At 48.6% G+C, this 23,169-nt stretch overlaps 1 protein-coding gene across 3 annotated transcripts in view; it reads left to right on the plus strand.

The window, feature by feature from the left end:
• Nucleotides 1-1,776: 1,776 nt before the first annotated feature.
• CARS2 (cysteinyl-tRNA synthetase 2, mitochondrial) overlaps nt 1,777-23,169 on the plus strand; it is a 44,721-nt gene continuing 23,328 nt past the window's right edge. Inside the window, exons 1-7 of one of the 3 annotated variants that reach the window (XM_078453037.2) lie at nt 1,779-2,086; nt 2,345-2,395; nt 7,542-7,659; nt 14,499-14,570; nt 14,688-14,793; nt 17,197-17,280; nt 19,417-19,546. In XM_078453037.2, the coding sequence (XP_078309163.2) occupies nt 1,875-2,086; nt 2,345-2,395; nt 7,542-7,659; nt 14,499-14,570; nt 14,688-14,793; nt 17,197-17,280; nt 19,417-19,546 (773 nt within the window). In that variant the 5' untranslated portion in view covers nt 1,779-1,874. Of the gene's footprint in view, nt 2,087-2,344; nt 2,396-7,541; nt 7,660-14,498; nt 14,571-14,687; nt 14,794-17,196; nt 17,281-19,416; nt 19,547-23,169 lie in introns of all 3 variants that reach the window. The other 2 variants (XM_078453043.2, XM_078453040.2) reach the window with 2 other exon arrangements.

Consider the following 23,169-nt stretch of genomic DNA (forward strand, 5'->3'; position numbering starts at 1 on the left):
ACATATTACACGACCGGTTTTCTGAAGACAGAAGATCCCATTGTTCATTTAAAAGTCATGACTTTTCTATGGCCAATTCAAACATGCCAGCTATACAGATTCATGTGTAGGATTTGGTCTTCAGTGTTACTAAATCTGTTTTCAAAACTTCTAGCCTTTCCCGTGAATTCTGTGTGTTGTCACAGATTGCCTTTTGTTCATTTTCCTCTTCTACCAGCACATCTAATATCTGGACCAGAGCTTTCCCTACCAGATATTTTACTGCCCAGATTTCCTCCCACAGGCACAACAGGTGGATTTCACAGAGTAATTCAGCAACCCTTTGCTGAATTTAATCTGCTTACAGTGAGAGAGTTCAAAAAAATTTACAATCTCAAGTACTCAGAAAAATATACACATTGTACTACAAATAAGAGACAGTAACAAAGGAACCAAAATAGGGATGCAGAGAGCAAGGGAGGGATAACCTGCCAGTAGGACTTTGAGGAGTCAGGGAGCCTGTGCTTAGCACTGAGGGAGAAGTCGCCTAATTCTCAACCACAGGTTCTAACGCTTCAGCACTATGCATTAGAACAGAGTTTACGTTGGATTACAATTTAGCTTGAAGCACAATTGCAGAATTAGACTTCAGGGACCTTGAAAGAAAGAAAAAAATAAGGAACATACCATTTTGTCTCTGGTTAAGAATTTTCCTTTCAACTGAATGACCAAAACAAACCAAAAAAAGGAAAGAAAAGAAAAAAAAAAAAAAACAACTTAGGGACCTCTGTGCGGTTTTGAGGAATGTAAAAACAAAGGGGATTTCTTTCTCTTTCTCTCTCTTTTTTGAGACATTGTTTTGCAAGACATCAGTAAGGGTACTTTTGTCAAGACAATATGAAAGCGACTTCAAATGAATCCGCCTTTTAAAAGTCCCACTGAAACCGCAATTCAGATTGTTTTTGTTCTCCAGAGGAGATGATATAGAATGTTTAACCTTAATGAATCCCAAGTAGACACTTCCCACTACTGGCACTTGATGAATGGGGCGGTTTCCAAGCTTTGGTCTTGCATCCGGAGACAGAATGCTGTCTTGGGGTGCAAGTGTGCCTTGTGCTGTTAAGTGGAGACGTGCTGTGTGCGTCTTGGGGTATCAATATGCTGTGCTGGGGTGCACACGTGCCTTGTGCACATTGGGATCATACGTTGCTGTGTTGGGGTGCAGACGTTCTGTGTTGAGGTGATGTGTTTGCTGTGTGTGTGCGCTGGGGCACAAACGTGCTGTGTTGGGGTGCAGACGTGCTGCGTAGGGGTGCTGATGTGCTGCGTGTTGTGTTGGGGTGAGACGTGCTTCCTGAACAGGCGAGAAGCCGGAGGCGTGTGCCCGCACGGTGAACTCCGGCACGGGCGGGAGGTGGGCACCGGCCCTAATTCGTCAGCGCACAGCCCGCACGACGGGCTCCAGGGAGAAGAAGGGCCCCCTCCTCCGGACGCGAAGGAGCGCCTCTTCCTACCTCCTCCCGCGCCCGCGCCGCGCCCCGCCCCCAGCGCCGCAGCAGGCGCCACAGGCCTGTGGGAGGTGCCGCGGCCACTTCCCGACCCCTTCTTCGGGGGTTGACAAGGCCGAGGCAGGTCATCTTCCGGAATGGGCGGGCAGGGCTGCGACCCCTTCCGGGATGGGCGTGGCGTGGTCAGATCCTTTTCCGGGTTGGGCGGGGCCTGGGCGTCCGCCGTTCTGGGTTGGACAGGTCACGGAAAGCCTTTTCCGGGGTAGGCGGGATCTGGAGGCCCTCTTCCGGGTGGGCGGGCCCAGTGCGAGTCCCTCCCGGAGTGGGCGTGGCGAGCCTGTCCCGCGGCCGCAGGTCCCCAGGCTCCGAGCCGCGCGCCTGCAGGCCATGCTGCGAGCGTGCGGGGCGGGCGTGGGGCCCCAGCTTCTGCGGGCGGCGCTGGGCCTGGGGGCCTGGCCCGGTCCGGAGCGGGCGGCGTCGGGGACGCGCGGGCAGGGCTGGCTGCAGCCGGCGGGCCACGACACGGGCGTCAAGGTGTACAACAGCCTTACCCGGAGGAAGGACCCCTTGATCGTGGGCAGCGCGGACGCCGCCTCCTGGTAGCCGCCGGGGACCTGGGGGACCGGGGTGCTGGGGACCAGGGGCGGGAAGGACTGTGCGTCGGAAGGTTCTCAGGTGGAAAGCATTCAGTAAGTGACAAGTGCGTGGCGGCACAATTGGAGATACTGTGCTGTAGTCACGGGTACTTGACAGGCTTGGGCTGGGAATCCCCCAAACGTGGTTCTATGATACCCTGAGAATGTGGTGTCCTTTCTTGCAAGTATGATTCACGTGATGGATTGTAACTGTGTTCCTAGGTATAGCTGTGGACCAACTGTCTATGATCATGCACACCTTGGCCATGCTTGGTGAGTGACCCCAGTTTGATTTTTCATGCTTCAAGCGACCATTTATTTTGTAAAGAAAGAGTCTTTTGCAGGTTTTTTCCATTTCCCAAGTGGAAGCTTAATACCGAATATAGTCCTGGTGCTGTGGGAAGCACACCTGTTAACAGTCTCTCATTTCGTTCTTGTAGTAGTTCTAAGCGCTCATGCCCATTTCACGGGTGAGGAAACTGAGGGAGGCAATGAGGAGCGGTGATAAATGACCTGTTTTGGAATTAGATGTTTAATGCGATGAGGCCATTCCAGGGGTTAGGACTCAGCTGGTGAGTTATTTCTGGCCCCACTAACTTCTTTCCAACTTTGGACAAGCCACTTTATTACCTTGAGTCCTGCTTTCTTTATCTTTGTGACGGGGACGATAATTCTATCCATCTTTTTTCAACCTGCACAATTTTTTGAAATAACGCCCATACAGTGCTGCTTGCAGAGTGCCTGAAGTGTGATGCGTGGTGGGGACTTCACAGTTAGTGTGAGGAACTTCCCCGAGGTCACACATTCAGGAAGCCTGGAGCCTGGTGTCTCTGATCTCCCAGGTACTCGCTTTCTCAACCTGCTAACCAGCAGCTGCACTCCTGCCTACCTTTGTCAGAATTGCACTTTTCCGAATACTCTCTATGTTCTCTCATTCGTGTTTTAAACTTGTTGTGTTTCAGACCTAGACTAAAAGTGAAAAGCTACCTGTACTCATTACACTTCTTACAAAATCATGTATCACCCAGGAAGTTTGGAGCATTTTTTGTGTTTTGTTAACATCAGTAGTGTGGGAATCCTTTCTTCCTTCACTGTGGGCTAACTTAGCGTTACTTGTAAAAAGCATATCTTGACCTCTTTATTGAAGTATGAAATATGTTGGGGAAGTATTAAAAAACAAGAACTCTTCCCAACCTGGAAAAACCTCTCCACAAAGGCAGAAGAGAAAGCAAAGTTTATTGTTGAGTAACATTAAATCAGAACGGGACATGGTCACAGGCAGCCCGCTAACAGGATTGCAAAGACAGAACTCTCATAGAGCCAGGTGGGTGACACTTGTGAGATCAGGTGGGGTTTGTGACGTGCAGTCAGATGACACGTCCGGCCCGTCCCTCTTCCTTCCTTGATGACTTTATTTCAGAAGGGTGGCTCTTAGTTCTGACGGATGTTAGCAAACAAATGGGGTCCCAGTGATCAATACAAGTTCTGTTTACTGAGCGTTGATGCCGCAAACTGAAGAAAGGAAATGTTTCACTATAAAGCTGCTTAGACTGAAGGTCTTCTAGAAGCCATCCGCACAATTTTCCACTTGCCCAGGAGACCTTTCCCCTCTGCATGCACGAGATCGCGTTAGTGTGTCGTGTTGGGGTTTACACTGATTAATAAATACCTGAAACTCAGAGCGCCTGGGTGGTTCAGTCAGTTAAGCGTCCGACTTTGGCTCAGGTCAAGATCTTGCAGTTTGTGAGTTCGAGCCCCACATCAGGCTCACTGCTGTCAGCATGGAGCCTATTTCAGATCTTCTGCTCCTCTCTCTGCCCCTCCCCTGCTCATGCATGCTTTCTCAAAAAAAAGGAAACATTTAAAAAAAATAATATCTGAAACTTAAAAAAAAAAAAAAAAGGTGGCTCTTGGGTCCTTGAGAGTTTTCTGGTCATGGGACTCAACAGAGGCTTCCTTAGCCATTAAAGCCATCTACAGAAAACATTTCATAAAAATTAAAACAAACTTTTTTTTTTTTTTTTTTTTATTTTAGAGCACACATGTGTGCCTGGGAGTGGGCAGAGGGAGGGACAGAATCTTAAGCAGTCTCCACACTCAGCGCAGACCCTGGCGCGGGCTCAATCCCACCACCTTGGGATCATGACCTGAACCCAAATGAAGAGTCAGATGCTCGACCAACCGACCCACCCAGGTGCTCCTTACATCCATTTTAGTAGGACTGAGGAATTTCTGAAAGAAAGGGGCGGTGGGGGAGAGCCTGTTTCCTTATTTTCAGCTAGGAGAACCAAGCCTCTTGATTATAATTTGTACTTGCCCTTACAAATACAGAAAAGAGTACAAATGTTAAGCGTACAGCAGAATGAAGTGTTCATGGCTCTTAGAGGGAGACATGTTACCGACAGCCTAGAAGCCTCCCCAGCGCCCCATTCGTCAGTCTCGCGCCCCCCCCCCCCCCCCCCGACTCCCCTCAAGGATAACCGCTAGGGAAGGCTGGGCTGGGAGACAGAACCCATTCTTCAGGAGTCCTTCAGGATGTCCCTGGGGGTGGAAAATCTAAGAACTACAAGATTCTGAAGATATGAGGTCGTATGGGCAGGGAGGGGCAGGCCTGGCTCCACTGCCCCTAAGGTAAAGTTCGAAGTCCTGAGGTCGTCTCTGCAGTTCTATAAGCCTGTCCCGACTTACCGTCCAGGCTCACGTCTCCCCACCTTCCTCCCCAGGTAGCCACACTGGCCTCTACTGAAAAAGACGTGTACCGGGCACCTGGCTGGCTCAGTCAGTAGTGTGTGCGACTCTTGATCTCAGGGTTGTGAGTTCAAGCCCCACCTTGGGTGTAGAGCTTACTTAAAAAAGAAAAAGAAAGAAAGACATGTAGTTAACAGACACAACACCTGCTCTTGCTGTGTGCCAGGCTCTGCTCTAAATGCTCTGCAAACACCAGCCACTGTAACACCCTAACGGCACCGGATGATGGTGCTGTGATCCCCCAGCTACAGATGGGGACATGCCGGGAAGGGGCTGACATCGTGGACATGGAGTGGCCCCTGGGGGAGTCATGCACCTGTGGCCTCAGTGCCATGAAGCCCTTAAACTCCTCAGGGCCAAGCATGTGACTCTTTTTACTTTGTGCTTCTTACTTTTTCTCTGAAATCTCACTGCTTGTAGGGTCTTTCCCTGCTCAAGTCGCAGGAAGGGCATGGTGACGCCTGTAGGAACTCGTGCTGCACAGGCCTCAGGATCACGTCCAGCAACCCCATGGGGTGGTGGGATTTTGCCCAGTTTCTGAGTAAGCAGTTCAAGCCTTCAAATGATTAAATATCTTGGCAAGGAGTTTCTGACATTGCTTTGTCACCCAAGCTGCGTTCGGGGAGTTGGGGTGTGGCAAGCCGAAGGGGTGTGATAACAGGGCTCGTCCTCGAGGGAAAAGGATGTTCGGAACTTAGAGACGTTGTGTGGATGACAGATGAGCGTGAGACTACCTGACCTTGAGCTTTAAGGTTGCTTTTATGAGAAGCCAGATTCTTTTTGCAATTTATATCCAAGTTAGTTGGCGTTTAGTGCAATAATGATTTCAGAAGTAGATTCCAGCAATTCATCCCCTACTTATAACACCCAGTGCTCACCCCAGCAAGATGTCTTCCTGAATGCCCCTTACCCATTTAGCCCGTCCCCCTACCCACCTCCCCTCCAGCAACCCTCAGTTTGTTCTCTGTATTTAAGTGTCTCTCTTTCTCTCTCTTTATTTTTTTAATGTTTATTTTATTTTTTTTTTTTTTTTAATTTTTTTTTATTTTTGGGACAGAGAGAGACAGAGCATGAACGGGGGAGGGGCAGAGAGAGAGGGAGACACAGAATCGGAAACAGGCTCCAGGCTCCGAGCCATCAGCCCAGAGCCTGACGCGGGGCTCGAACTCACGGACCGCGAGATCGTGACCTGGCTGAAGTCGGACGCTTAACCGACTGCGCCACCCAGGCGCCCCTAATGTTTATTTTTGAGAGAGAGACTGAGTGTGAGCTGGGGGGAGGGGCAGAGAGAGAGAGGGAGACACAGAATCCAAAGCAGGCTCCAGGCTCTGAGCTGTCAGCACAGAGCCCGACACGGGGCTGAAACCCACAATCCATGAGATCGTGACCTGACCCAAAGTCAGACGTTCAACTGACTGAGCCACCCAGGTGCCTGTGAATTTAAGAGTTTCTTATGTTTTGTCCCCCTCCCTGTCTTTATCTTATTTTTCCTTCCCTTTCCCCGTGTTCATCTGTTTTATATCTTAAATTCCACATGTGAGTGAAGTCATATGATATTGTCTTTGACCAATTTCACTTATCATAATGCCATCCAGTTCCATCCATGTAGTTGCAAATGGCAAGGTTTCCATTCATTTTGATTGCCGAGTAATACTCCATTGTATCTATATATACCACATCTTCTTTATCCATTCATCCATCGATGGACGTTTGGGCTCTTTCCATACTTTGGCTATTGTTGATAGTGCTGCTATAAACATGGGGGTGCACGTGTCCCTTCAAAACAGGACTCCTGTAACCCTTGGGTAAATACCTAGTAGTGCAATTGCTGGGTCGTAAGGTAGTTCTATTTTCATTTTTTTGAGGAAACTCCACACTGTTTTCCAGAGTGTGAAGCCAGACTCTTGACATTTACAATTTTTTTTTATGTTTATATATTTTTTTGAGAGAGAGAGAGCGTGAGCGCAAGCTAGGGAGGAGCAGAGAGAGGGGGAGAGAGAGAGAATCCCAAGCAGGCTCCATGCTGTCAGCACAGAGCCTGACGCAGGGCTCGAACTCCCAAAATGGGACATCATGACCTGAGCCCAAATCAAGAGTTGGACATTCAACTGACTGAGCCACCGGGCACCTCCAGATTCTTGACATTTTAAGTGGCTCTTGAACCCTTCTGGTTTTATAAGTTTGAGTTGCCCCAGTGTAGCCCACGGATAAGCCGATGTGTTAATATTCTATGATAGTTTTACACGTTCTTTAGGAGTGACACTGTACAGCTTTCATTGTACTTGCCTCGATTTGTTGTTCCTGCTGTTCTGCCATAGTGAAACATTACAGTTACTCTAGAACACGAACTGGGATGGTAACAGCTCTCTGTATTTTAAGCACCTAGTGCCATTGTATCAGCGGTGAATTTTTATACAATCCAATGGATGTAAGCGCACTTACCAGCTCCAACGTTAAAAGTGCTAATACTGCACCTGACATTGAGGGGATGCCTTTGTTAGTTTCTCGCAAGGACCCGCGTGGGCCCTTCTCCTAGCTGCACGTGAGCTGTCCGTTCTGTCACACACCCGACTGCTCTGTGGCAGCCTGTTAAAATGTAAGGCGCTCCGTTTTAAAGGTCACGGCGGTGATTTTCTGCATTAAAGATGCCCTAATACTTATTTCCTTGCAGCTCATATGTTAGATTTGATATCATTCGAAGGATCCTCACGAGGGTTTTCGGATGCAACATCATCATGGTGATGGGAATCACGGACGTGGATGATAAAATCATCAAAAGAGCCGGTGAGGTAAGCGTCGACGACGACCATGTTGATCGTGTGAGTGTTCTGATCCCTGCGTGGCAGTGCCGTGGCTGTTGCACACGTGTGTTTTATGTCTCACTGTCCATGTGTGACCCAGCGAGGTTGTGCTGACAGGTTCTCAGAGGAATCCCTGTACCGGTAAAAGAGGCCTGTTCGATTCTGGTCGCCAAAGCCTTTGATGCCGAGTCTCGCTCTGTCCCGGTCTCCTGCTTGAACCTCATCCTTTTCTGGCCCCTCGGCCCCCCAGCCTCCTGCGCAGAGGGAAGTCAAGGGCCACTTTGGGCTAGAGAAACTGAGCTCATGGGAAGCTGAATTTTCCCACCTGTTATGTGTGAAGCGAACGGGGCACTTACAACTCATACGGTATTTAGGGGAAGTTTTTTGGGGGGAAGTTTTAACTGAGGGGTTGAAGTTAAATATTATAGTTAAATTTTTAAAAGTCAACTTTCAAAGGTTTGTCTCTTCTGCTTGTCATAATTAGCAACTTTGACAATTATCTCTAAAGATCTGTAAAGGATTGTTAAACGGTCCAATCTGTGCAAAAACCTACACAGAGCATGTGACATTCCTGTTATTTTAGAAGATGTATGTATGTACTGAGCACTGTATGTGCTATTTTTTTTCTTTAGGAAACCAGTTTATAATGTTTTATAGTCTGCTTCCTCCACTTAGTGTATTTTGAGAATTTTCTTCACGTTCTTAAATATTCTCGAGCATTTTTAAATAGCCTCGTAACATTCCATCACATGGACATATCATAATTTATTTACCGTTCTTAGTTTTGGACTCTTAAGTGCTTCCATAGTCAAACTTATTTTCTAGAAACCACATCTCCCTGTTTCTCACAACTTGCCTTTTTTTTTTTTTTTTGTAACTTTTATTTACTTAAGAAATCTCTACACCTGACATGGGCTCGATGTCACGACCCTGAGATTAAGAGTCGCACGCTCCTCTGACTGAGCCAGCCGGGCGCCCCCCAATTTGCCTTTTTAACAACTCAACAGCATTCCATGCAGGGGGCTATGCAGCAGCTCCCCGTCTGGGCTGCGTCGTTTATAGCTGTTAAAGATAGGGCTGCTGTGAATGTCTTTTTTCCATAATGTCTTGTTTCACTAAATACTTTTCCCAAAGTGAAATTTCTGGTTGAAGGAGGAGTGGGTTCTTTGATAAGGCTTTTCTTCTAAGAGTTGGGCCACTCAGAGCGTTTACCAGCGGCACTGAACATGGGCTCCGGCTTTAAATGTGTTTCCTCGAGTCCCTCGGCACAGCTGGGTTGGCCAGTGGGCAGCTTAGCCGGTGTGCCGTGTTCCCCTAAGGTAGACTCAATCTCCATTTCCAGAACTGTCCCCGAGGGTGTATCGAGCCACCAGGGGTCAGACCTCCGCCTGGCTTTGTGCCCACGAAGGTGAGGGAGACGCTTCCTGGCCGCACGGAGCTTGTGTCCCCCATGAGGCGGACGATCCCACAGAGGGATGCTCGTGTGTCACATGGCTCATCTTCTAGCCAGGATGGGGGACCACAAGGAAATCCATCAAACCGCCCCGGAATTCAGAAATGACTCCCTGGAGGAGGTTAGCCCGCTGACCCGCAGTTAGTGTCAGAACAGGGTTGAGTCCCGGGACACCGGCTGCACGTTCGGTGACAGAAAGAAGATACCGCAGGCTGGGAGCAGAGAGCCGGCAGGCCGGCCTGGGTCACCGTCCCTGGTGCCCTGGTGGCTTCCATTCTGTCTCTGCCGCTGGGGTCAGGTGTCCCCCCGCTCCAGCCAAGGCCGTGCCGACGTGGGGAGCCGTCCCTTTGTCGGGAGCTGCAGTGAGGGGCAGACATGAGAGGACAGCAGGGAAGGCAGGGGCGAGGGGTCCCCGGGCAGGTACCGCTCTGCGACAGCTGGCTGACCCCACAGGAGGAGGGGCTTGGAGTGGCTTCCCCAGGACTGTGTGACTTGAGTGCGTGCTCAGCCACCTCGCTGGGGGCACAGCCTTCTGATCCTAGAGTGAAGCTTTTGAGCAAACGAGCTGGCCTGGGGAGGGGCGGGGGGCAGGGAGCTGTGCTGTTGTCTGGAATGTGCTAGGAGCGGAGGCTGGCCTGGGCAGGCGCTGGGAAGGCTGACCCCACAGGGGCTGAGCAGGAAGGCCTGTGTTCAGAATGGAGACGGCACCCAGAAATCCGTGGTCTCTGACGTCGTGAGCACGTACTTGGAAGGAACATGGCAGCACGAGGCGTTTGGAAATGCAGGTTGGTTAAGGAGGAAGGTGACGCCGTGAGTGTTTCCTCCATCCTTACCCTCAGTGGGCACCTGACAGCCCAAATGGGTCCCTGAACTTGATGAATCGGGCTCTGCTGTGAATCTGCAAAATCGGGGGTGGAAACCTCGACCTGAAAGGCCTGGGTGGAGACGGTCAGGCTCTGGAGGGCCCCGGGGAAAGGGGTGGGGGTTGGTTAGCCAAGTGGGTGACGGGACACATGTCCCAGGAGGGGCGGCAGCAGGGGTAAACGCAGCTAGAGGGAAGTTAGAGGATTTCACAGATACCATGAGGAGGCAGCGCATGTCAAAGAATTATGTTATACTTAAGGGCACAGGCATGCCTCATTCGGTTAAGTGTCTGACTCTTGATCTCAGCTCAAGTCATGATTTCATGGTTCGTGGGATCAAGCCCCATGTCAGGCTCCGTGCTGACCATGCAGAGCCTGCTTGGGATTCTCTCTCTCTCTCTCTCTCTCTCTCTCTCTCTCCCTCCCTCCCTCCCTCCCTCCCCCCCTCCCCCCCTCCCCCCCCTCCTTCTGTCTCTGCTCCTCTCCTGCGTGTGCTCACTCTCTCTGTCTCAAAATAAACCAAAAACAACAACAAAAAAATCATCTCCTACTTACACTATGAACAGGCTGGTAGAATTGGCTGAAAGATTCTGTATGCAGAGAGCGCTTAATTTTTGACCCCTGAGAATTTCCATACTTGTCCTGTCATATGATGCTAATGTGGCACTGGGTAGATCTCTTCAAGATATATCTGTAGGATGATAAAGCGCGTATCTGAAACATGGTTATGAAAACATCTATTTGTTTTTTAGCATCTCGCAAAAAAGGCCGTCTTTGATCCAGTGCAACCTTTTTAAGTGACGGCGGTATTCTTCGTGCCATCTGCTCCGGCACTTTTAAAATATTTTAAATTATAACATTATGCTTTTCTGAATCACTCCCTTGACTTTAATTTTTGGCTCAGTGTTACAGTTTGTCGGGGATAAAAACCACAGACAGGTTTCTGGGGTGACGGTTTCCAGAGGAATATGGTACATCTGCATAGTCACCGTTTGTAAGAAAACTTGTAATGAGTGTGGCATAGAGATTTGAGCCAAAGGTATTCTTTCTGTGCTTCAAGAACACCGGCCCCTGTTGCTCTTCTTTCTGGGAGGAAGGCTGGACGCTCAGCGTGAGTGCCAAGGCCCGAGCAGTGGGACTCTTGCCAGGGGGAGAACCAGCTTGAAATGGTTTATGATGGTCAGGGCGAGCTGGACAGGAATCTGAAATCACAGGACTAAGACGCCGTTTGGGCACCTGCGTCCTACAGTTTGCTGGGGGGGTGGGGAGAGGGGAGCAGTGCCAGCCCGATGGTAGTGGGATGACCAGCTGCCTAAAAATCAAATTTAAAAACTTTACTTTTAGAATATGATTCCGCTCCTCCCTGCAAAGCCGGAAATGGATTGATATTCCCCTTACAATTCACTGTCACTCAGCATTTCCGAACCATGCCCTCTGGGCTCGTGCGTGTGAGCTGGAGAAGCCACAGGCGGAAGAGGGGTTGCGTGTTTGCAGTATGGTACTTGCTAGGTCGTTACAGGAGTGTGTGTGTGGCCGTGTGCGTGAGTGTGCATGTGTACAGCTGTGCGCATGTGTGCGTGTGCATGTGTGTGCAGCTGTGTGTGTGTGCTGCTGTGCGCACACGTGCATGTGTGTGCAGCCTTGAACGTATATGTGCGGCCGTGTGTGAGTGGCCGTGTGTGTGCGTGCATGTGCTGCTGTGCGCGGGTGTGTGCAGCTGCGTGCATGCATGTGTGCAGCCATGCACGTCTGTGCGTGTGTGTGTGTCTGCAGCCATGCATGTGTGTGCATGTGTGTGCGTGTGCATGTGTTCTTACTATTCCCCTTCTTCTGAACTAGAGACCCGGATTCTAAAGTTCACACGGGACGGCACAAAAGCAAGAGTAGCAGGAAAGTTCTGTAAAAGAAGAGTATTAAGGAGGGAGTAGTCTGACCCGATATTAAAACATACTTTTAAAGCTATGGAAAATTTTTTGTTTTCATAATCTTTCCCTTTTCTGGCACAGTTTTGAGGTCAAACAGACCTACAATCAATTGCATTTAGTGCACACGAGGCCCACAGCACGGTGACGTGTGCACCTGTGAGCCCGTCTCCCGTGTGCAGACGCATGTCTCCATCCATCCATCACCCTAAAAGTCTCCTCTGCCCCTGGCCATCCTCCCTCCGTGCCACCCTGCCCCCGAGCATTCACCAGTCTGCTTTTTGTCGCTCTCAAGGTTGTAGGAATTAAAGGTCGTTGTACAGATACAATGAGCAGATAACAGGACACGTTAGAAAGTTGGACGTAGACACATTAAATAATGGAAATTTGTTTTATGGTAACGATGGCACTTCACATCAGTGGGGAAGAGAGGAGTTATCCAGTAGAAAATGTTGACTGTTAGGTAAGCATCTGGGAGAAAAATAAACCCCAGTTGAATGTGTGCCTCAACCAAATCTAGGGCAGATTGGAGACTTAATATAAAAGAAATGGAACTCCAAATTACTAAAGGAACTTTGGGGCAGTTTTTATAGCCTCTTATTGGGGAAGGCTTCCCTAAATTTGTTTCCAAACCCAGGAGCCATTTGTGGGAAAAGATTGAGAAATATAATTTTTTTTAACGTTTATTCATTTTTTGAGAGAGAGAGACAGAGCATGAGCGGGAAAGGGGCAGAGAGGGGGAGACACAGAATCCGAAGCAGGCTCCAGGCTCTGTGCTGACAGCTCAGAGCCCGATGCGGGGCTCAAACTCATGAACTGCGAGATCATGACATGAGCCAAAGTCGGACGCTCAACCGACTGAGCCACCCAGGCACCCCAAAGATTGAGAAATATAAAGGATTGCTAAATATAAAAATTTTTTCTACATGACCTAAGATAACCATAGTGTTGAAAGACTGTGAAAATAATTGAAATTCACATCAGAGATAAAAGGCTAATTTCTTTCATGTAAAAATACTTCCTACAAATCGGTAAGAAGAGAAACGGGTATGGTGGCCATACGTTCCCTGTGAATGTTTCCTAAACACGTGAGATGTTCACGCCCCCTCAGAGGAGGGAAATACATGTTACAGTTACGAGAAAGCATCCGTTAGCTGTCATGTTGACAGCGTCCAGAGGTGAGTCCCCTGCGCGGTTGGGGCTGGCCCCGCAGACACTGACGCACCCTCCATGGGGACTGTGGACAGTAGCCAGCAAGGGTATGTGCATGTGCCCTCTGCCCGGCTGTCTCAAGTCCAGGGCCGTAGCTCAGAAATGAACCTGCATGTGTGTGATGTGACGTGTGTCCCAGCAGAAGACAGCGTGACGAGGGGCCTGGGGAGGGGCTCTGAGTGTGGGTGTGTGATGGGAGGCAGTCAGGGGACAGGTCCGGGTGGTGGTGGTATTGTGTGCAGGCCGCAGGTTCAAGGCAGGGCGGTACATTTCAGGAGGGAGTTGCAGATACGTGTGGGGAGGTGCTGGGTGTCGTGTCTTCAACAGAGGTGTTAACCAGCATCGTCCATTCACACCATTGTCTTCACAGCCGCACCGAATCCTCGTGGCAAACTTGGGGGTCATCTCTGTGTTGCAAAGAAAGCCTGAGGCACAGGGGTTCATTGCCTTCCCCACGGCCACACAGCTGAACCGCCCCTTTGTTCGCCAGGTTTATTTATTCAGTACCTGTCTGTTGGTGAAAATTTCTAGGATGATTATCTGTCTGGGGCCCTGGGCAAGGAAGACCATGGCTGCAGAGTGATGGGGTTGGAGGGGGCATCTCACTTGGGAAAGTTTCTTACTGTCCGGGAAGCGGGAAACGGAGCCCTGGCCTGGGGGCCAGGGGCTGGGGAGGAGCCGGGGCTGCGGAGGCCAGTTGAGGGAGGGAGCGGCTCCCGCTGCCTTCACATGCCCAACAGTGTCCGGTGCCGTGTCCTGCTTTTGGTCTCTGAGTGTTTTTTTCTGCTGATGCCGAAAAGTAAAAAATACTTTGGGAGCCTGGTTTTGTGCGCCAGCGCCCTCTGAGAAGCTGGGGCTGCAGGTGCGCGTCCCCATATGCCCCAAGCGCAGAATTCCACGTCTGTCTCCGGGGCCGGCCTGCCCACCCGCCCTTGGGTGGAACACTGCCCGCCCACTGCCCTGTGTTCAGGTGCTGTGTTACTTTCAAAATACTTCCCCGAGTTCCTCTTTCATGTATTTTTGACTTGTTTTCTTTTGCCCCCTGAGGGGTAAGGGATAAGATAGGAACCCAAGTTTCTGCTTATTATGTAGAATAGATTGAAGTAGCTTGCCCTTGCCCTTGCCCTTGCCCTAGAAAAGTGGAGGCTTTTGTGTGTGTTTTTGGGTTTGAATTACGTAACAGAAATCGTCACATTGTTTATTCCTTTTTTCTCTCTAACCAGAACACGGGGTCTGTAATGAGCCTTCGTGACTAGCTAAGTGACTACAAGGACTTGGAGACCTGACACTGAGAGCCCCTGTGTGAGCCGGCCATGGTGAACTGAGGCCAGCCGCGTGGGGCTCCACCTGCTGACCAGCTCGCCTGTCTCTCTGCAGATGAATGTGTCACCTGCTTCTCTGGCCAATCTTTACGAAGAGAATTTTAAACAAGACATGGCAGCCTTGAAGGTAAAGCGTGTTGTTGAGTCCTCTCACCACAAGGGGGTGCCATGAGCGGTGGAAGCCAGCACGGTGGACCTCCACTTTTCACCCGCCGAAAGTCACTTCTCCTTTGCCTTCCGTCAGGTTCTCCCCCCGACGGTGTACTTGAGGGTAACTGAAAATATTCCTCATATCATTTCTTTCATCGAAGGAATAATTGCTAACGGGCATGCTTATTCGACAGCACAAGGTAGGGTTATGCTGCTTGAACTGATCATTGGGGAAACGCCTGTAGGGTTTGGAGGAACTGGACACGTGTGAACGACTTCCTGGAGTAAGCCGGATGGTTTACTGTCTTTCTTGAGGTGATTCCTGTGTGAAACGTGAGATTTTCTTATGGTTATTGTACCTCTTGGCGAAGCTGTTGAATCCGTTCTTTTTAAAAGTATTTTCCGTGGTCACAGGAAGACCTGAACATCTGGAGAGCTCACCTAGATAAAGCAGTTACCGCGGCCAGGTGGCAGGCATACAGGTGTTCTTTCGAGCCCTTCTTTTAGCGTGGTTGCAATTTTCCATGACAAAAAGCTGGGGACGAAAGCCGTACCCTTAAAGTTGCACATTTTGTTAAAGACTAGCCCTCTGACATTTTTCTCTGTGTGCGGGTGTATGTTTGAGGGGCCAGCGAAATCGGGCTGTGGACATCCTGACCCTCCCACGTGCACCTCTGAGTAAGAGAGCACCCCGCATAGCCGGGGTCGTTATCCGACCGAGGTGCCGGACAGTCCCTACCGCATCCTGTCCTCCACATATTCACGCCCTCCATTTGTCCCTGCCTCTCCCAGCCTGGTCCCCTGCTGGCCGCCCACTGTCTGGGGCTGTGCCTTCTGTCTGTGTTACCACTGGTCAGCTGTTTGGGGGGGCCCCTTCCTCTGGCTGTGTGTGTGTGTGTGTGTGTGTGTCCCTCTGGCCGAGGTCTCCTGTCCTCGGAACTTTTCTCCTGGCATTTCTGCCTCTGGGATGTCCTTCACTCTCAGCTGCACCCCCTCCCCCTCCCCCCGGTCCTTCTTGATCCAAGTCCCACCTGTCCCGGACCCCCCAACCAAAGCTTTCTCCCTCCCAGGACGCTGCTTCACCACTCGTGGTGGAAAGCGGACTTCGGCCCTGTTCTGGTGCCGGTGCTGTGTGGTTGGTAGTCAGGCACGTGCTGCCTGAACTTGCTGGTCATGCCCTTGTGTTTTGTCACTTTTTGTCATTTCTGGGGCCCCAGGAACCTTGTGCTGTTAATGAATGACCCACCAGCATGCCCAGCCTGGGGCTGGGAGAAACGGGTATTGTGACGTTTGTTGCAAGTAAATAACAAGTTAAGTCACAAACTGTAAGGCCTGAGGGTGGACACAGCTTCTGCAGGTCACTGGACTTACTGGCCGGAAGCATCCTTCTTGCAGGGTTCTTGCTGGGAACACAGACCCATGTGAGGGGCCCTGGGTCCCCCAGGTCCCCAGACCGTGCGCTGCCTCTCTCGGTAACCTCTGCGTACACAAGAGCATGCGTTTTTGGTTTTGTTTTTCCTTTACCTTATTTAGATTTTGTTTCCAAGAAGAACTTGTTTTTAAGGGGCTTAGGGGACTGAACTGGAGTTTGCTCCAGAAAATACAAGAATTGTTTCCCTGTGGCCGCCCTGTGACGTGGAGTGAGACGCACCACCTGGAGGGCAACCCTCACGAGGGGCAGAGGCGCTCATCCGAACGCGCTGTATCATTTTATTACTGTGCTTTATTGTCAGTTTTTAATAATAGACAGCGTAAATGTAATGAAGTCAAAGTAAATTGATGTTAACTCAAACTCCATTAATTTGAACTTTTCAACAGTTCCGTAAAATCTCGGTTGTAATTTGAATTTTGAACTCTTTGAGGAAACAGTTCAGCAAATCGGTAACATGAGCAAAGGTGAGGAGAATTGTCTCCTTTTTGAGAGCGTGTTGACGTTCTGACGTGGTGGACAGCAGCTCCCAGTGTCCCTACTTACCCCCGGCGTAGCTTGGGCTCTGATATGAGCTCTGGGAGAAGAGGACAGGCCGGGGCAGCGCCCAGCCACCCAGGGCCCTTGTATCAAGTCCTTCCCCGCCCCACCCCCACCCCCAGTCAGGATAGAGATCTGATGTCACAGTCCTGGCCGCTGAGCACGGGGCTCCTTCCTGTGGCGGGGGGGGGGGGGCGGTGCTCCAGCACCCGCTTCCCCCTCGTCCATCAGGGTGCTCAAGTGTGGAGGTGTTTGGGCTCCAAGTGAAGAGATGGTCGTAGACATATCTGGGTCAAGACGGGTTTTTTGTAGCCGCAGAGCCCAGAGCTGAACGCAGGCTGCGGTAACACTCTTTTTCCCCTCTCGTGAAAAAGAACCATCTCGTTTGACGTAGATCTTACACTTGGGTTTTCACACCCACTCTGGATGTTCGTGATGTGTGCAAATGCGTGCTTTTACGAAATAGTGGTGGTGGCATGAATTCTGAGTTAGAGACAGAACAAAGGGGCCACGTGAAGGCCAGATGCCAGATTCTGAGTTTGAGTCCTAATTACCAGTCAGCTCCTAAGCCCGTGTAGATGCTGATACTTAAGACTTGAGAAATGATGAGTTTCTAATTACCTTTGTAAAACAGGCAACGTCTACTTCGATCTGCGGTCAAGAGGAGACAGGTACGGCAAGCTCGTGGGTGTGGTCCCCAGTCCAGCCGCAGAGCCAGGTGGGTGGACACCCCCCTCCCCTGTGTTCAGCTTCCCCCTCCCCTGTGCTCGGCCATGGTGATGGCGCCAGACCGTCCATCCCAGCCGTGCTGTGCATTTAAGTCCCTCTTTTCTAAGAGAGGAAATTTGTGGAGTATGAGGTTCACACGGCAAGTCGTGAGTCTCCCCCAGCCCTTCCCCAGAGAGCACACGTTCACGGTGTCCCATCTCCCCACTCTCCTCCGCCTTGCTGGTGTGTTCAGTTCCACATGTACTTGGCCATACGTTACATCCCCGTAGGTATTTTACCATATAGTACGTTCCTAGGGGATTTTAATCTCTTCCTGCAGTCCCTTCTGTTCCAGTGACTGTTAGAATGAACCTATTTTTGTGGAGAAGAAATGTGTATAGAGAAGTAAATTTAAAATAATTTTAGGGGCGCCTGGGTGGCTCAGTTGCTTAAGCATCCGACTCTTGATTTTGGCTCAGGTCATGATCTCACTGTTCGTGGGATCGAGCCCCACGCTGGGCTCTGTGCTGATGGCATGGAGCCTTCTTGGGAGTCTCTCTCTCCTCTCAGCCCCTCCCCTGCTCTCTCTCTCAAAATGAACAAACTAAAAAATAAAATAAAATAATTTTAAAAGGATACTATTTAAAAGAACCAAATAAAAACAAGCAACATCTCAAAAGACAAATTGTCCAAGTCATTTCTGTCTTCAGGCATTATCCTCTGCTCTATAAACAATGCCATTTAAATTTAATTACTGACAGTATTATTTGACTCCTCAGAAATGGTGTCTGTTACTCTTAGTAGTATCCTGCTCCCCTTCTGAAAGGCCAGAACCGAGGACCGCTGGACTGGCCACACGTGTTCATATGCGGTGTGCCCCCTGGAGTCACAGGACGAGCTTCTGAGACACATGTTCTAGCATCAGCAATGCTTTTGTGTTTTGATAGACTTTATTTTGGGGGGCACTTATAGACTCACAGCAAAACCGAGGGGAAGGAACAGAGATTTCCCACATTCCTCTGCCCCTACTCGTGCACAGCCTTCCCCATTTTCAGTGTCACCCACCAGAATAGGACGTTTGTCATAGTGGACCTGTGTTACACATCATCACCCAGAGCCCATGGTTTAACATCAGGGTTCACTCCTGGTGTTGTACATTCTTTGGAATTGGGCAAATGTGTAATGACACGTATCCACCATTGTAGTATCACACGGGGCCACTTCCCTGCCCTCAGACCCCTCCCCGTGCTCCACCTGTCCGTCTTCTATCCCTCCTGACCGCTGGCAACCAAGGATCTTTTATCATCTGCATAGTTCAGCCTTCTCTAGAATGCCATAAAGTTGAAATCATACAGTCTGTGACCTTTTTCAGACTTGCTTTCTTCACTCAATACACATTTAAACGAAAATGTGCATTTAAGCCACTAGGCCCCACCAGGACGTGGGCAAGGGCAGAGCCCCTTGGGGACAGGGGACTCAACTACCTTCCACGTCTCTTCATGGCTTGATAGCTCATTTCTTTTTAGTGTCGAGTAATATTCCACTGTCTGGATACAACACGGTTTATCCACTCACCTGTCAGAGGGAATCTTGGCCACTTCAAGTTTTGGAACAGAGAGCCCAGTAGTGGTTCATCGTACAACCTCGTGTTATCTCCTGACCCTCCTCTTTGGGGTTTTCTTGCCCCTCCAATGTGATGGATATTCTGGTTTTTGGTGTGTGGTTTTTGTTGTTGTTATTTTTCTCTATATAATTCTCTTTTGGGGGGAAAAGTTACCTGAAACTCATTTGCTGGCAAACACAGCTTTCTCACAACAAGAATAAGGCAGAGAGAGCTCAGCTCAGTGCCCCCCTGGGAAGAGGCCTCAGTGTTTGTTATTTGAAATCCCGACTCGTTCTGCTTGGTGGGAGCTGGCCTTAGCTCTGCAGTGAGACCTCACAGTCCGGCATGTTTTAGATAAAAGCGTTGGGTAGTCCTTCCAGTGGCCACCTGGGGAGAGAGACCCGTGAATGAGAGATGTGAGGTCACTGATAGGAAGGCACAACATCTTTGGGTTGTGCCTCCTGCCTCCGTCTGGTGGCGGTGCTGTGTGGGTTTGCCTGTTGTAGATTCTCGCCCCTGATCGGTCACTTGATCTGTTGGCAGTTGATTCTGACAAGCGGCACCCCAGCGACTTTGCCCTGTGGAAGGCAGCTAAACCCCGGGAGGTGTTTTGGGCCTCTCCTTGGGGAAACGGGAGACCTGGCTGGCACATCGAATGTTCCACCATCTCAAGGTAAGGTTTTGTGTCGCCATGGTGGCTCACACAGTGCCCAACCTGGCTGGCACAGGGTGTGGGTGTGGACAGTGGGGACCATTCCGGGGCTTGGGAGGAAGGCTCCGGGCTCCAGAGGAAGGGACCAGCTGTAAGAAGGGAAACCAAACCCCGTCCAGTCTTAGCACCTGTTCTTTTTAGTGGAAAAGCTAGGTGTACAGGTCGGTTCTGGATTTCCCGTCACACACTGGACACTTCCAGGTGCCCCTTTGTCTTTCCTCTGCTGTGGGTTTGGGGCGGGCCCCTCAGGGACAGGGCACTAGACCACCTTCCTCTTGATTTTCTTCTTTTTTTCTCTTTCATTTTTTTATCTTAGTTCCGGTATAGTTAACATGCCGTGTTCTGTTAGTTTCAGGTGCACAACGTGGTGATTCAACAATTTCGTACTTTACTCAGTGTTCATCACTATGAATGTACTCTTAATCCGCACCCCCTATAACCCCCATCCCCCGCCCACCTCCCCTCTGGTGACCATCAAGTCTCTATAGGGTTAAGAGTCTTTCTGGGTTTGTCTCTTCTCCTTTGTTCATTTTGTTTCTTAAATTCCACACATGAGCGAGATCATAGGTATTTTTGTCTTTCTCTGACATATTTTGCTAGCCTTTATTACGCTGTCTAGATCCATCCATATTGTTGCAAATGGCAAGATTTATTCATTGGCTGAATACTATTCTATCGTGCGTGTGTGTGTATGTATTTATGAGTACATATATGTGTGTGTGTATGTATGTATGAGTATATATATATGTATGGGTGTACATATGTATGTATCTATGTACAAAACACTTTCCTTATCCATTCATCTATTGATGCACACTAGGGCCGCTTCCATAGTTTAGCTCTTATGAATAATGCTGAATAAACATAGGAGTGCATGTATCTTTTTGAATTAGCGTTTTTGTATTTTGGGGGTAAATACCCAGAAGTCTGATGACTGGATCCAAGGGTAGGTCTATTTTTAACTTTTTGAGGAGCCTCCATACTATTTTCCACAGTGGCTGCACCAGTTTGCATTCCCACCAACAGCACATGAGGGTCCCTTTTTCGCCACCTTCTCGCCAACACTGGTTGTTTGTTGTATTGATGATTTTAGCCATTCTGACAGGTGTGAGGTAATCTCGTAGTTTTGATTTGTATTTCCCTGATGAGAATGATGTTGAGCATCTTTTCATGTGTCTGTTGGCCATTTGGATGTCTTCTTTGGAGAAATGTCTGTTCACTTTGGCCCATTTTTCATTGGATTCTTTGGGTTGTTTTTTTTTGTTTGTTTTTTTAATTTTTTTTTTTTCAACTTTTTTTTTTTATTTATTTTTGGGACAGAGAGAGACAGAGCATGAACGGGGGAGGGGCAGAGAGAGAGGGAGACACAGAATCGGAAACAGGCTCCAGGCTCCGAGCCATCAGCCCAGAGCCTGACACGGGGCTCGAACTCACGGACCGGGATATCGTGACCTGGCTGAAGTCGGACGCTTAACCGACTGCGCCACCCAGGCGCCCCTCTTTGGGTTGTTTTGTGTTGATTTGTATCCATACTTTTTCCTTCCTTCCTCCCTCCCTCCCTTCCTCCCTCCCTCCCTTCCTCCCTCCCTCTTTCAAGTAGGCTTCACACCCAGCATGGAGCCCAACACAGGGCTTGAACTTATGATCCTGAGATGAAGACCTGAACTGAGATCAGGAGTCAGATGCTTAACAGACTGAGCAACCCAGGCATCCCTGAGTTGTTTAGTTCTTTATGTATTTTAGACACTAGCCCTTTATCTGATATGTCATTTGCAGATATCTTCCCCCGTTCAGTATGTTTTCTTTTAGTTTTGTTGATTGTTTCCTTTGCTGTACGGAAGCTTTTAATTTTGATGAAGTCCTAATAGTTTATTTTTGCCTTTATTTCCCTTGTCTCAGGAGACATATCCAGAAAGATGTTCCTATGGCTGATGTCAGATCACTGCCTGTGCTCTCTAGAAGGATCATTATGGTTTCAGGTCCCACATTTAGAGCCATCATCCATTTTGAGTTTATTTTTGTGGATGGTATAAGAAAGTGGTTGTTTCATTCTTTTGTATGTAGCTGTCTAGTTTTCCCAACACCATTTGTTGAAGAGACTGTCTTTTTCTCTTTTTCTTGCATATTCCTGTCTTCTGTGTTGAAAATTGACCACAGAGTTGTGGGTTTATTTCTGGGTTTTCCATTCTGTTCCATTGATCTGTGATGTCTGTTTTCACCAGTACTGTGCTGTTTTCATTACTAACACTTGAAGTCTACAATTGTGATATCTCCAGTTTTTTCTTTTTCGAGATTGCTTTGGTTGTTTGGGGTCTTTTGTGGTTCCATACAAATTCTAGAATTGTTTGTTCTAGCTCTGTGAAAAATGCTGTTGGTATTTTGATAGAGATTATAATAAATGTATAGATTACTTTAGGTAGTATGGACATTTTAACATTTGTTCTTCCAATCCATGAGCATGGAATGTCTCTCTTTTTAAGTAAGTTCTATGCCCAGTGTGGGGCTTAAACTCACAACCCCCCAAATCAAGAGTTGCGTGCTCTACCGACTGAGCCAGCCAGTTTTGTTTTTTTGATGAGTCTGGCTAGAGGTCTGTCAATTTTTCTGATCTTTTCAAAGAACCAGCCCCTGGTTTCATTGATGTGTTCTCTTGTGTGTTTTTTTGTTTGTTTGGTTGGTTTTGTTTGTTTTTTAGTTTGTATATCATTTATTTCTGCTCTAATCTTTATTGTTTCCTTCTTTCTGGTGGTTTGAGGTTTTGCTTGTTCTTTTTCTAGCTCCTTTATGTGTAAGGTTAGATTGTTCATTGAGATTTTTTCTTGCTTCTTGAGGTAGGCTTGTGTTGCTATAGACTTCCCTCTTAGAGCCACTTTTGCTGCTTTCCAAAACATGTAGACCATTGTGTTTTCATTTTCATTTGTTTCCATGTAATGTCATTGATTTCTTGATTGATCCACTCATTATTTAATAGCATGTTATTCAATCTCCCTGTATTTGTAGTTTTCCCAGATTTTTTTCTTGTGGTTGATTTCTAGTTTCATAGTGTTGTGGTCAGAAAAGATACATGGTATGACTTTGATCTTATTCAATTTGTAGAGATTCATTTTGTGGCCTAATGTGGCCTAATTCTCTTCTGGAGAATGTTCTATGTGCACTTGAAAAGAATGTGTATTCTGTTTTAAGATGGAATGTTGTGAATATATCTGTTAAATCCATCTGGTCCATTGAGATGAGAGGGGTGTTAAAGTCCCCTATTATTGTGTTACTATCAATTAGCTCCTTTATGTTTGTTACTAACTGTTGTATGTATTTGGGTGGTCCCATGTTGGGTTCATAAATATTTACAGTGATTATATCTTCTTGTTGGATCGTCTCCTTCATTATTTTATAGTGTTCTTCTTTGTCTGTTGTTCCAGTCTTTGTTTTAAAGTCTTTTTTGTCTAGCATAAGTATTCCTACCTGGCTGTCTTTTGACGTCTGTTTGTATTATAAATGTTTCTCCATTCTCTCACTTTTGTCTGAAATGAGTCTTGGGGTGCCTGGGTGGTTCACTCGGTTGAGCGTCCAACTTGATTTTGGCTCAG

The sequence above is a fragment of the Panthera onca genome, chromosome A1 (assembly GCF_046562875.1).
Source record: "Panthera onca isolate mPanOnc1 chromosome A1, mPanOnc1 haplotype 2, whole genome shotgun sequence".
Lineage (NCBI taxonomy): Eukaryota > Metazoa > Chordata > Mammalia > Carnivora > Felidae > Panthera > Panthera onca.